The sequence below is a fragment of the Triticum dicoccoides genome, chromosome 5B, assembly GCF_002162155.2.
Source record: "Triticum dicoccoides isolate Atlit2015 ecotype Zavitan chromosome 5B, WEW_v2.0, whole genome shotgun sequence".
In the NCBI taxonomy this organism is placed as follows: domain Eukaryota; kingdom Viridiplantae; phylum Streptophyta; class Magnoliopsida; order Poales; family Poaceae; genus Triticum; species Triticum dicoccoides.
Genome location: NC_041389.1, coordinates 12,847,453 through 12,861,362, shown reverse-complemented (window position 1 = coordinate 12,861,362; position 13,910 = coordinate 12,847,453). Strand labels below are relative to the sequence as shown.

Genomic DNA, 13,910 nt, shown 5'->3' with positions numbered 1-13,910 from the left:
TGATTCTCAAAAAAAAATGCTGACCTGTTCAAAGGATAAAGTGGAAGATGGAATTTGAGTCGGTCCATAACTGCATCTTAAGTATATACACAACATGAGAGATCAGAACATCCGAACTGACCTCTAAAATGTAAATGTAGTTTACATAGAACAGGTTCCATGCACATTTCTTGGTTCATCAGGGTAGTGAAATTAAATAACACATGGTAGCAAATTTACAAAATTTCAGTTATGGGGAAGCAAAAGAAAAATGGCATACCTGGTGGAGAGATGGTCTTATCTAAGACTGAAGGAATTGCCTTTTCTATTACAGGCCTTGTGGATGAGACACCACCTGTAGCTTGCTTGTATGCTACATCGAGTTCCTCCATGCTGAAGAGCAAGTAAAAGTTCCATGTTGAAATGTGACAAGGATTAGGTATGAAGAAGTGACTGCAAATCATCTCATGCAATAGAATAAGTGGCCAGATCATGATGTAGATTTTTCCTTAGGAAGAATGAAAAGGCTGATCTACTACTTGGACATGTTATAACTAAGCATGGACAGACTATGCTCTTTATTATCCTAAGGTACTAGCAAAAACATTAACTACTTCAACACATAGATGTAAGTTAACAAATCGCTGCATCAAGTTGACATGACAAGCAAGGAACACTGAATGTAAACAGTATAATTTGCTATTGAAGAGTGACACCATTGAATCAAAAGATCATTTTCCTTGCCCTACTATACTAAATGCCCTCGTGAATGCTTGGAGAAGGTTGAGTATCATTGCGGGTATGTGTACAACCAGATCATAGGGAAGTGGATCCCCCTTGATGTTACATGCTCGGTAGCTTTGCAGGTTTGCTCCGTCGCTAAGCTCGAACTAGTCTGATAGTCCGGCATGGCTTTGCGAGTTGGTGAGCATACTGCCAACCTTCACGGTGGGCATTTAGCCACAAAAAGTGAGAACGGACATCTGAACAAGCTCGCACAAGATGTCACGGATGTTTTCATCTCCCTGCCTCCCACTAGGAAGGCCCGACCCATACTGGTGTGTGCTAGACACTCCTCCGAGTATCGTGCCTCTCCGGCAAAGACGATTGGTGAGAATTTACTCATTTGTCCGGGCAGAGGCGAGGTTCTTCCAATGCGGCGCAGCGTGTATTGCCTAGATTGTGTGGCGCTTTAGCGGGAGGAAGGCTGGGAGTGTGGCGGAGCTGCCAGATGGTGCTGCTGAATACAACGGTCGCCGCTGCGACGGCGAAGTGACTGAAGGCGAGCTCCATTGCGAACATGAATGCGGCTGTGATCCGGGTTGGGGTTGATGAATCCAAGGTTTTTGGTAATGCAGGAGTATATCAGGAAATACCATTATATTTTGTTTTCCTCCAATATTTCACTCCAGAGTATCCCATAGACCGGACACTAAAACAGAAGGAAACATACTAACGATACAACATTGGACCTTTGACACCCAGATTCTAAGGCAGCTGGATATAAGCTGGATATATATAGGGCATTAACAATGCAACATTGTTAGCAAGGCATGCAATAAGTGTATTGATCAAGTCATTCAAGAAGCGTGTTATTGTCTCTCTTTTATCATATGAGTACACCCTGCAAAATCATGTGATCATTATATTTCCATGTTTTGTTTCCTCGTGCAGGAAGAGAAGAAAAGATAGTGAAAACTTCATGTAGTGAGTAGTCTAATGTCAATCGCATGAGGAACAACGAGAAGTCCTTGCGATGAGTGTTGAGCAAATCATTCAAGAGCCAGGTTTCTGTTACAGTCTCTTCCGTCATGCAATAAGCGCTGCAAAAACATGAGATCATTCTATTTGCATGTTTTATTTCCTCTTGCCAGAAGAGAAGAAAATGGTGACAATTGCATGAAGAAGGGTGAGAAGTTCATGGATGTCCGTTGTATTATTAAACACCGCCAATCAGGCCTTATTAAGACTTAGATTCACAAACTCTACTCCTCTTCACATTTAACCAAATTGAAGGTTCGGCAGACGGCATTGAGAAACTACTTCGTACCGAAGAAAATTGATGTAACCGTGTAACTGAGAATTAATCCCTTTGAGCCCTCCGATAAGAGAGCCAAAATGAGAACAGCTGCAACAATTCATTCAGAAAAATGCTTCTCATGTCTCATCTTTTTTATCATGTAAGTATGCATGACAAAATGGTCTCTACCAGATGGCTTACGCTTTGTTTGGATGTTGATATTCTGGGCCATGGCATTGAATTGGCCCCAATATCAAATCTCCTTGACTTTGATATTGACATTGAGCATGAATTCTGCTGTTTGGATGTGCACAGAATTGCCGCTTGGAATTCGGCTGAGAGGCTCAATTCTGAAGCTTGTTTGGATGGTCTTTCTCTACATTGGAATTGTCCATTTGTCAAATGATGAAAATTGAACTTTGATGTAATGTTTGAAACTACATTGTATTCAATATGTACATATACAGCAGGACTACAATGTAATATATTTTTTGAATGATTATATATGAAGAATACAATGGTAGCATCACATATTCTATAGCAGCAGCACTTATTTTCATAACAGCAGCACATATTAGCAGCACTTATAAATCAGCAGCACTTGCACATCAGCACTTATACAGCAGCAGCACATATACAGCAGCACTTATACATCAGCAGCACTTGCACAGCAGCACTTGCACAGCAGCAGCACATATACAGCAGCACATGTACAGCAGCACTTGTACAACAGCAGCAGCACTTTTCATCAGCAACAATTATAACAGCAGCACTTATAAATTGGCACTTAGCCAACAACAACATATAACATAGAAAATTCAAGTACGATCAAATGAAGCACACAATACATGTGTTTTCCATCATTACATGACATAGGAAATTCAAGTACAACAAGTTCATACCTATTACATGAAACAAAGAAACGACATAAGCACTTGAAACTAATCAAACATTGTTCTTCTCGTTAAGCATCAATAGCCACTCCTTCCTAAACTCCATGGGTAACTCCATAAGCGCTTGGAATAAACGTTCACTAAGGATGAGTTTACCATATGCTCGTAACATGTCTGAACGAGCCAAATTTGGGATCTTTTCAAGGGCAGCAAGGATTTCAAGAGGAGGAGTAACCTTGGGCAGTTCTAGTGGCTCAAGTGATTTCATAGCATCTTGAAAAGAACCCTTCATTTCTCCAAGCATGCACAAGATAGCATCACCTGTTCGCTGCCTTTTTGGTGGCAATTCTGGAGAGGCTTCAACGACTACTTCATCTAGTTCTATTGGTTGCGCCGCACTTTCAGCACCTGTCATTGCACCATCACCGGTTGCATGATCTTTGGAGTATATTGTTAATATTGCCTCCCAATTCTTCACTTCTTTGTTCTTGTAACAAGCTGCCTTCGGATTAGCCTGCACACACATACAAAGTAAATCACTTGCATGCATATATGATAGAATAAATTAACTAAACCTCATTTTTTACCTGGACATATTTGTTCCAAACATCATCACTATCCATGAGTAGTTTGTTATTGACCCAATCCCAACCAAACCCGCTCTGAGAAAGAATCTTGCTAATTGTACCACAATGCTTGTCAAAAGTTTTCATCCTTAAACATATTTTCTCCTTTGTGACATGTAGTCCGCACTTATCATGTATTGCCTTTATAGCAGCATTGTATACATGTGGCTTCCATCCATTTTGGCCCTGATCACCTCTGTTGTGATGTTCAACAAAAACATCCAACAATACCTTATCCATCTCATCTGTCCATGTCAAGTAATCTCTACTAAACTTCTTCTTTGTTTCTTCAACCATGGTGCTGAAAGTAAAAATTTGAATAACATTGACAAACAAAAGGAAACATATATTAATTGCTTTCTCGTGGTGATGATGTACAAAATATCCAAACGTCACCATACGATAGCTATGCACAAAAGAGAACATCCAGCTACCACAAAAGCAAAAGACATCATCTTGCTAATCTAACATCTAGCTACCACAAAAGCAAAATACATCATCTTGCTAAATCACATGTCATACTACTGCTGTAAATTTGCATGCGCCACAACATATTCAGCAAACATGTCATTAGATAATTGGTTCCTGAAGTTGGTCCATGCATTAGTGACTTGAACACTTCTTATTGAGTTAGCATCATCAACCTCAATTGGCTGGGAAGCTATTTCATTATCCACTTCATGCAGCAATAAGTCATCCATCATATGTTGCCTATCCCTTGCAAAGTTGTGTAACACACAACAAGCATTAATGATTCGAATCTGCAACAATGTTCTCTTTACGTAAGAATTTTTCAGTATGTTATGCATCTTATTGAAAACCCAATGGACACATGTTACCTGGTCCTTTATGTCAAAGAAACTTTGAGTGCGAAGAATACCCCACTTCTTCTTCCAACCCAAAAGTTCTCTCTACTACATTTCTAGCACGAGAGTGGCGCAAGTTATATAGCTCTTTGGCATTTTGGGGTTGTTGCTGACTTGATGCCCACTCTTTCAAGTGATACCGAGTGGATCTGAATGGAGCTAGAAATCCAGGTCCATTCGTGTAACCAGCATCAGCCAAGTAATATCTTCCTATTGTTAAACAAGTGAGTTAGGTTTGGTTGTAGCATACGAAATTAAAGAGAACAAAAAGCCAAGAGAAAAAGCCATACCATGAGGTACAACAAATGCATCTTGGCGATCAGTTCTCATGGAGTCGCGTAGGACTCTAGAGTCCGAAGCGGAACCCTCCCAGCCAGGTAAGACATACAGAAATTTCATGTTCCAGTCCACCACACCAAGCATGTTAGTACTGACGTCTTGTTTTCTATTCCTGTACCTCCCTTGGGCAGCCACAGGAACGGAAACATCTACATGACAGCCATCTAATGCTCCTAGTGCATCACCAAACCACTTCCATTTGTAGTCATCGGGAGGTTGAACATTAGCATCTGGAAGCTTAATGAACTCCCCATGCATAGATAGAATGGCTCTTAACACTGCGGAAAAGTAAGTACTTATAGTTCCCAAAGACCGCTTGTATGTGCCTCGAAGCAACCTCATTTTCAGACCGTGACCCACTACTAGCAAGAACATGGCAACCTTTTCTTCCACAGCCACATACACACTATCACGCAGACCACACCTCTCACGCAACATGGTACATAAATCATGAAAATTTCTTTTCGTTAAACGTAGCTGATCATAGCATGCCACTTCTGAGCCATCATACATATCCTTCAACAAATACTTCCTAAGTGTGTGTTTGTGCTCATCATCACTAAAACTACCTAATCCACGAGGTGCTCTTTGTGAAATAAGGTATGCCATTCCGAGAAGAACAGATTCAAAGTAAAGTTCTGTCAATATTATCCTTTTCCTCTTTCTCCTTTTGTTCTCTTCAGTTATGTATGAAATCATGTCTACTTGATCTGGCATTATGAAACTACACAATAATTATATAATTAGACAACAATCGTTTGTACAGATTATGAATCAACAAATTGCATATTCAAGCAAGCATCAAAAGGATAAAAGGGGAACTTTTACAACTATCAAACCATCACATGTTAAACATAACTTTTACAACTATCAAACCATTACCTTGGATCTGCCTGCTGCTGCTGCTCGGGGTCCATCCTCGAATCGATCTTCAGACCAATCAATTGACCTGTTGTTTGAAAGGAAAAATACATCAGCAAACAAACATATAATGTTGGGATTAGAAGGGGATTGGGTTTCTGTCTAGGGTTAGGGTTGAGGATGGAGGAAGAACGGGCCATGGGGATGAAGAAAGAACTGCCCATGGGGGTGGGGAAGCCTGCCGTGACAACCACCATGAGAGGGAGCGCCGTGCGCCGTGCTGCTCGGGAAGACGGTGGCCAGGGGTGGCGAGCGCAAAGGAGAAGGGTGCGGTCTGGAAGGGAAGGAGAGGGACGTGCCCACACGCGGGGGAGGAAGGGATCCGCCAGAGAGAGAGGGCGCGAAGGAGATGGTGGACGGGATCTGACCTGCGCCGCCGGGAGCTCCGCGTCGGGGCAGTGCACGCCGCTTCTCCCCGCCTCTTCTCCCGCTCGAGCCCGCCTCTTCTATTTCTGGAGAGGTCGAAGCGGTATGGTTGCGGGCTGGTTCCCGAATATCAGCCAAAATCGAGCTCCCCCCCTCTGAATCCGGGAACAGGTACGCAGGCTTTCAGAGCGGGGCAACGAATATTTCAGCCCAATTCGGTGGGCTGATTCCTTGTACATCTAAACAGCGGAATTCGGGCTAGCCAATGCCAATATCAATATCTAAGTCTGAATATCAACATCCAAACGAAGTGTTAACGACAAGGTTCGCATTTCGGTACAAGAGATTGCACACTGGTGCTGCTTTTGCAGCCTTGTGCTTGAAAATGCTACCCTAGTGTCAGCTGCCGTTTCCACCTTCCGTTAATTGCATCTATCTTGCCTTGAGATCATCCAAAACCACGGCAGCAGCATTGCGGCCCGGGGCACCCATCACCCCGCCGCCCGGGTGCGCACCGCTGCCGCAGAGGTACAGCCCCTTCACAGGGGTTCTGTAATCTGACCTGTAAGGTGCAAAGCGAAAACAGGTTAGCCATTATCACAAAGCGGAACAGGTTTTGAACCTTGGAAGGGTCAAAGGTTGTGGAGTAGAAGGGACCAGAGCACAACTTAATATGCATGTGACTCGAACATACCATCCCTTGGCAGGCCTCATCAGGAAGAGGGAATCCAAGCCCATCGCGCCGTGAAAGATGTTGCCACCTGAGAAATGTGAATCGTCTCTGCTTAGCTAAGTTTTTCAACTGGTAAAAAGAAGGAACAATACAAAACGGTATCCGGTCTGCGAGCGCACAGCTTACAAAAGACAATACACAGTACCAAGGGATATTACCTGTTAGGCCAAACTCCCTTTCAAGATCAGGTGGAGTCAGCATGTCATAGCCTATCACTGATGAGCTAAAGTGCGGTGCATACTCATCGATCAAGGAAAAGCATCTCTCAGCAAATGATTTCTGAAAATTGGTGTCGATCAAAATGGTCAATGGTCGGTAGGTGGATCTAATTTCAGAAAAATCATTCTCTCCACACAGTGATGGATCACAATGCCCAAGGGCAAGGTTATCAATTTTATCATATATTTCATTTGTGTTTGGGCAAAGATTAAACATACAGTGCATCACGAAATCAAAATGTAAGAAGGATCAACTTACTCGAACAGCCGGATCCTGCCAACTGCCTTCTGACAGTTTGTAGGGTGTGTACTGAACAAACAGATTAATAACATGCTGACCTATCCAAAGGATTAAAGTGAAAGATGGAATACGAGTCAGTCCATAAGTCCATGTGAAGTATATACACAATATGGAAGATCACAACATTATAAACATCGAAAATGACCTTCAACACATTAACTCTAAAATGTAAATTTAATGTATATAGAACAGGTTCCTTATAATTAAATATTGCAGAATAGTAAACTTACTCAGATGAAATTATGGGGAAGCAAAAGAAAGTGACATACCTGGTGGAGAGATGGTCTTATCTAAGACTGAAGGAATTGTCATTTCTATAACAGGCCTTGTGGATGAGAAGCCGCCTGCAGCTTCCTTGTATGCTATATCGATTTCCTCCATGCTGAAGAGCAAGTAAAAGTTCCATATTGAGATATAACAAGGCTTAAGTCTGAAAAGGTGACTGCTGAATTATACAAAAATCGTCTCACACAAAGAATTGATTTGCCAGATGATCTAGCTTTTTCCTTCGAAGAATGAAAACACTAATCCACAACTCGGACATCTTATGACTGCTTAGCCTGGCCAGACTATGCTCTTTATTATCCTGAGGTACTAGCAATAACATATACTTCGATACATAGATGTAGGCTACCAAGTTGGTGCATCAGGTTGACATGACAAGCAAGGAACACTAAATGTAAACAGCAGAATTTCCTATTGAAGAGTGACAATGTTGAATTAAGAGATTATTTTCCTTGCTCTACTATACATGAACAGGACCAAGATAACAAACAGTCTCTCGTAGATTGTTGCTTGTCCACAGATATGCAGAAGAACAATGGACACAGTTGATAAATATGTGCCAAAGTAGGAAATATTCCCTAACTTAATTACCTTTCAGATCCAATGTGTATGGTGCCCATGTGCTCCGGGCCACCTTTAGGGTTGATGTTTTTGCAACAGCGAAACTGTGGCAGCGCATTAACAGCAACGTTGATCTTCGTTGTTGCCTGTTCTCCAGAGGGCATAGTTAGCAACACTATTACAAGTTGGTTACTGAAAGTCAATGCGGACCAGAAATAGCTTTGCACGTAAGAATTTTCATATGCTATATAACATTGCTATGAATAGTCTGTTTCCCACAATCACGAGTTCTATTTACTTGAGAAAACTTTGGCATCCATACTAATGAAAGGCGAGGATAATAGCTAGACTATACAAGTAAATGAACAAGGTTATCATCGTATATTGCATAGATAGATATTTGTAAGAATGCACACCACCAATGTAATTCCTTTATTTAAAAAAGCTAGTAACTAAGTACTTACGGAGCTATAATCTGCTGTCTTGATGGCACAGAGGAACTCCTCTGGAAGAGTATTGGCAGGCACAAGATCCTGCAAATAAAACCAGGTGTCAATTTAGAGGATATTTTCTAATTATGCCTGCAAAATTAGAGCTAAAAAATCTTCACACCGCTACATATTCAGAGTGATTCTTACCACAAATGTTTTATATGGTGTGGCATTTGATAACACAACTGATGAGTGCAACTCGGTTCCATCAGCCAAAGCAACCTACAGATTCTCAAACCTTCAAGAGGTAGAAAGAAATGAACTACACAGTGCACATACACTTGCTGATTAGTCCAAGACTTACCCCTTGCACCTTTCCAGTATTTTCATCGACCATTACTTGCGAAACCTATGCAAAAAAAACTGGGGCAAGTGAGGCAAGAAACGCCAAATAAAAAATTGGTCGCACAATTATAATTACGCGACTACATAGTTAATGACTTCTTCGATGTAAAACCCAGTTTTTTTTCCTGATCTGCTTTGATTTTAATCATTTGTTCAGCCAAACATGATCGACATGGAACAAAGAGGGCTTGCACAAGAAGAGAAAATGCACCTCAGCATTTGTTACAATTTGCACGCCTGCTTCGAGGGCTGCTTTGCTTATAGCTGATGAGACTGAACCCATACCACCTTCGACATACCTGCAAGTGTAAAAAAAAAAATAATGAAAGGTTTTCTGAAAAAGAGAAAGAAAGGTAAATGAAGACACCAACTAAATAAAGAACTAAAAGTGGCAACACCAACAAATTTGGGTAGAGTGTGATGACATTTCCTGTGGCATCACCCCTTGAAACTGACTCTAAGGCAACTGAATACTTGTTTGCCTAGCCAGTGGAGATAAGCACCAGCAATCCTTTATTCAGTTTCAAGTGTACGTAGAACAATGAAGGCTACATTATCCTATAGGTTTTTGGCTTTTTGCTAACTACATATTTTTATGGTGGAGCAGAATAACATGGATATGGTTAGAAGCATACGCCCAAACACCACGTTGACCACCAGTTTCCCCCATGATGTGGTGCAGGAGAACATATCCTGATCCTGGAGTGTTCACACCAGCCTATACAAGGAGACGCAATTGTCAAACACTAATCCATTAGGCGCAACAAAATGTGGATTAAGCAATGCACCCTTACCATAGTACCTATCACGGCATCAGTCGCCAGGGTCGCCTTCAATACATCACCCTGTAGTACTAGAGCGGTCAGCACAAGAACTCAAGAAGTTATTCTCATCCGACATGTGTAGATAGTCAAATGCAATACAGCTTTCTCCATATGATCATTGTGAAGACAGAAGAGAAGTGTTTCAGATAAGAGGGAAGCAAGCTTTCAACCTCAAACCAGTTATTCAAGATCTTCGACGCTGGCGACAGAAGAAGGTCGAAGAAGTTCCTGCCAGTGTAAAAAAGATTCAACTTTACACACTGCATTGTTCGCAAATGTCTGCAACAATAACATCACTAAGAGGGGTGATGTATTTAGCACTCACACCATGTCCTGTTGCCCCTGTTGCATCACAAGGCCAAGAAGCTTGCTCCAGAACACTGACTTGTCCACCTTATCCTTCATCCTGTCGACCATGGAGGCATGGTACAGCTGCCTCAGCTCCGGTGGAGGCGAGTCTATGACGAAGTCCATGAGCTTGCAGAACTTCTCTAGCTGCTCCTCGTACCTACACTCACACATCAAACCCAGTGCTAGTGTAAAGACCAAACCAAGCTCAAACGCGCAGAGGAAACCACAGTGAATTCTTGGTGTGTCTGTCTGTCTGTCTGTCAGTCAGTCACCTCGGGTATGCCTCTGCATCTTTCTTGGAGAACTTGCCGATCTCGGAGCGGTTCAGCTCCGCGTCCGGGCCGAGGAGCAGGTACCGGCCGTCGAGGCACGGCGTGAACGACGACGGGCTCCGCGGCAGGAGCTTCAGCCCGTGCCTCTCCAGCTCCAGCTCCCTGAATCATCCATCATCAGTAGCAGCAGCATCAGTTCTTCAGTACATACATCCTCACAGAATTTCAGAATTCAGGTACGGAACAGGGGCCCGGTTCGTAAGTAAATCCGACGGAAATGGAGGTTGAGATCGATCGCCGGGAGAGGAGGGGATCGGGAGACGACGGTTTACCGGATGAGGGCGGGGCGGAGGAGGCTGAGGAGGTAGCTGCAGCGGGAGAAGCGGAAGCCGGGGACGAGGTCCGACTCGGACACGGCGGCGCCGCCGAGGACGCCCCGACGCTCAAGCACGGCGACGGAGCGGCCGGCGCGCGCGAGGTAGGCGGCGGCCGCGAGCCCGTTGTGGCCGCCGCCGATCACCACCGCGTCCCAGCGCTTGCCGCTCGGGAGCTGCGAGGGGGACAGGGAGGGGGAGGGGGAGGGCTCGGCCGACGTGGAGAGGCCGCGGACGCGGCGCCGGGCGCCCGCGAGCAGGATGCGCGTCGCCGCCGGCGACATCGGGCTCGGGGGTTTGGGTTTAGCCGCCGGCCGGACTTGAAAGAGAGAATCTTTCTGTTTCTGTTTCTGTTTCAGGTGGCCAGTGAGTGAGGGCGTGGTTGTTAGCGGCACTCGTAGGAAGGCGGGTTTGGGGAAATACGTCTCCCTGCTTTGCCATGAGGGAAAGTAAACCCGGGCATTCGTCGGGCCGGGCTTTGTCTAGACCGTTCCCAAAATCTCAAGCCCTAGCCCGGCCCGGCCCGGCCCGAAACACATGAACAGTGTTCTTTTTAAATTAAAACAATTAATTTCAGGACATTTAAATGATATATTATTATACCTACATTTGTAGTAAAATAGTGATTAATGCCCTTTTCGGGCTTTCAGGCCAGGCTTCGGGTGGAAAAGCTAAGCCCGAACCCGGCCTAGATGCCGGGCTTTCGGGCCGGGTTGTCCATGCCGGGGCCAAGGAGAAGTGCGAGCCCAACATGACATTACTCGGGTCTAGAGAAAAAGCCAATGATAATTATCCTCACTGGAGATTAAGGTATTTGCAATGACGTGTAAAGCAACAGTTTTTTAGGAAAACATACCGACTCTTTAGATCTGATAATTATCGTGGAAAACAATAACCAGTGCAATGGAAAAAACTGTTGGACACAGAACAGTCACTAGAAAAATGTGTTCAAGATAATACTAGTCTTCTTCTTTCTCCAATTATATGTCGTCCCCTATGTATGACGACATGTTTCATGTGTGATGCAATAAGGAAATTGGATGTTTTGGAATGAATGGCATCAAGATGAAGATATATGTCAATATCATTGATTTCAAATGATGAAAATATTAAGATCAACAAAGAGCAAAAGAAATGGGAAATTCCATACCCAAATCTGCCTATTGGACTTTTTTTATGCACTCGGACTGGCTGGTCCAAAATGGCCAGACTGTCTGGTCCAAAATGACCAGATTGTCTGGCCTCATGGAAGGTTTCTAATCTGTCGATGCACCTGACTGGATTGTCCGATGGTGCAAAATTTGTTGCACGTGTTTTATCATTTTGGCCAAATTTCCACAATCAAACTCCGCTTTGGATGAACTTGGGCTCTTATTGAAGCTAACAACATTCCGGAGGTTCTCTCGTAGAGAACCACCCAAGATCAACTAGAAACAGTGATGAGTTATATGCAAATCTATATGACCTTTCAAGACATCAAATTTGATCGTGGAGTAAAGATAAAGATGAAAGATCAAACTATAGAGGTCAACTCACAAGCGCAAGTTATCCACATGGGCTTGAGTGGTATGGTAAGAAATTATGAATCATTTATTGAACTAATACGTACAATATGTTTTCTATGTCTGTATTGGTTAGATAATTCTCATCGGTCTGCATCGAAAGAAAGGCTTCAGGGTAGCCCGTGCGAGGATGAAATCAAGTGAAAATGGTCATCAAGGTAGACAAGGGGCAAGTTCAGATAGGAACTTCAAAAGATTTTTTTAGAGAAAAGTCATATAGTCCAACTTCAAATTAGTGAAACCATCAACTAACTAGGGGATACAGTGGTGTTGAATACAAAGACACAAACTTGATACATGCAAGAAATGCATGCAGCGAGTACGTAGATGCTATCTAGAGAAACCCAAACACAACTGCCCCCAAAGAAAACAACAAGATAGGGTCGAAGGTGAACTCCACGCCGAAGAGGATCAGCATGCGTAGAGGCCGTAGGGACGCACCAGACGGAGGGTGAGAGGAACAGCGTCTGTTATGTCAAGACAACCAAGCCGAGGACGGAGGAGAGATCACTATCTCTCACACATTGCCAGAGTGGAGACCAGTATCTCCGCTCGCCTTAGGACGGAGACAATGTCAAATTGCGACAGGTCTAGGGAATTAAAATCCCTACCATGGTTTTCTCCAAACTTAACAACAAATGTGATAGTTTTGGGCAATTAGGGCATCTTCAACGCTGGCCTGGAATCCGGACACCACATCCGTCCGTGAATAGGGGGGCAGTCTGCGGACACGGACGCGGGAACCGGCCATCCGCTATCCGCATACATTTCAAACCGCATTTCAACTAATCGGACAAAACTCATCAAAATGATGGAATTCATCAAAGTTTGGATAGAAAAACAGTACAAATCATCCATACATGGCATGCAAAAAAGTCTAGCACAACAATAGTTCAAAATCAATGAGATTAACTGGATGTTCAACAAGTTTTTCATGAACGGATCACATCATCCCACACATACTGCCCCTTGAGCTTCGTGCAACAATGTATGTGTGTAAATGGTCGTCCCTTTATCCTGTGGTACATCACGACAACACGTACTATCTACACAATGTGTAGAGCAACATTGAGTGAATGAATGGATTAACAAGTTGAGCAAGAAGAAGCAAAACTTACGATATCCATGGTTGTTGCGCGCAAATGGCCACCTTGCCTCCAACCGATCAACCGCGCCTCAAAACTTGGCGACGGCAGTCTAGATGATGTAACATCGATACACTGACGACTACACATTGCATTCATGAATGATGTGCATATCGTATGACGCAATGTGCTTCCGCGTGTGAAACAAATTATGCATTCCGCTCCCTTCTGCTCCTGCCTATGAATTCTGTGGATATGGCCAACCACGCATTGCACAACAACTCATCCTCCATGCTCGAGCGCCCCCGCCATCCAACAGGGGGGGAGAGGGTATGTGGCTGCGCACGGATCTTTGGTGGACGACGCCCATAGTATGAGGTGAGCGGGCGCGCGGGTGGTGGTTGCGGGTGTCCGGCAATGCCTGAGTGGCGGCCAGAGAGGTACAGCAGTGGCGAATGCAAAGTAAGGGGGGGAAGGGGCGGAGTGGAAGAGAATGAG

At 43.8% G+C, this 13,910-nt stretch overlaps 2 protein-coding genes and 1 pseudogene across 2 annotated transcripts; all 3 read right to left on the bottom strand.

The window, feature by feature from the left end:
- The window catches only part of LOC119308882, a 5,822-nt pseudogene extending 5,451 nt beyond the window's left edge, over positions 1–371 (bottom strand).
- Positions 372–2,934: 2,563 nt separating this feature from the next.
- On the bottom strand, positions 2,935–3,757 carry LOC119307060. Its single transcript, XM_037583146.1, has 2 exons — positions 3,480–3,757; positions 2,935–3,406 (listed from the first exon to the last, which is right to left on the bottom strand). Exons 1-2 carry the CDS (start codon positions 3,603–3,605, stop codon positions 2,945–2,947), a joined length of 588 nt encoding a protein of 195 aa, XP_037439043.1. The 5' UTR covers positions 3,606–3,757; the 3' UTR covers positions 2,935–2,944.
- A 2,444-nt stretch (positions 3,758–6,201) lies between these two features.
- On the bottom strand, positions 6,202–11,096 carry LOC119307059 (pyridine nucleotide-disulfide oxidoreductase domain-containing protein 2-like). The gene is made up of 16 exons (XM_037583145.1): positions 10,724–11,096; positions 10,392–10,553; positions 10,094–10,276; positions 9,939–9,996; positions 9,739–9,789; positions 9,580–9,662; positions 9,156–9,243; positions 8,904–8,948; positions 8,747–8,821; positions 8,573–8,641; positions 8,139–8,254; positions 7,532–7,644; positions 7,221–7,300; positions 6,902–7,022; positions 6,705–6,771; positions 6,202–6,572 (listed from the first exon to the last, which is right to left on the bottom strand). The coding sequence occupies exons 1-16, from the start codon at positions 11,047–11,049 to the stop codon at positions 6,443–6,445; spliced, it is 1,767 nt and encodes a 588-aa protein (XP_037439042.1). The 5' UTR covers positions 11,050–11,096; the 3' UTR covers positions 6,202–6,442.
- Positions 11,097–13,910: the final 2,814 nt, after the last annotated feature.

Excerpts from the sequence above, each read along its gene's own strand:
- LOC119307059 (XM_037583145.1), bottom strand. The coding sequence starts at position 11,049 with ATGTCGCCGGCGGCGACGCGCATCCTGCTCGCGGGCGCCCGGCGCCGC. Across the intron at positions 10,277-10,391 it reads GATGCAGAGGCATACCCGAG|GTACGAGGAGCAGCTAGAGA; the intron begins GTGACTGACTGA and ends GTGTGAGTGTAG. Across the intron at positions 6,573-6,704 it reads ATGAGGCCTGCCAAGGGATG|GTCAGATTACAGAACCCCTG; the intron begins GTATGTTCGAGT and ends TGCACCTTACAG.
- LOC119307060 (XM_037583146.1), bottom strand. The coding sequence starts at position 3,605 with ATGAAAACTTTTGACAAGCATTGTGGTACAATTAGCAAGATTCTTTCT. Across the intron at positions 3,407-3,479 it reads TTTGGAACAAATATGTCCAG|GCTAATCCGAAGGCAGCTTG; the intron begins GTAAAAAATGAG and ends ATGTGTGTGCAG.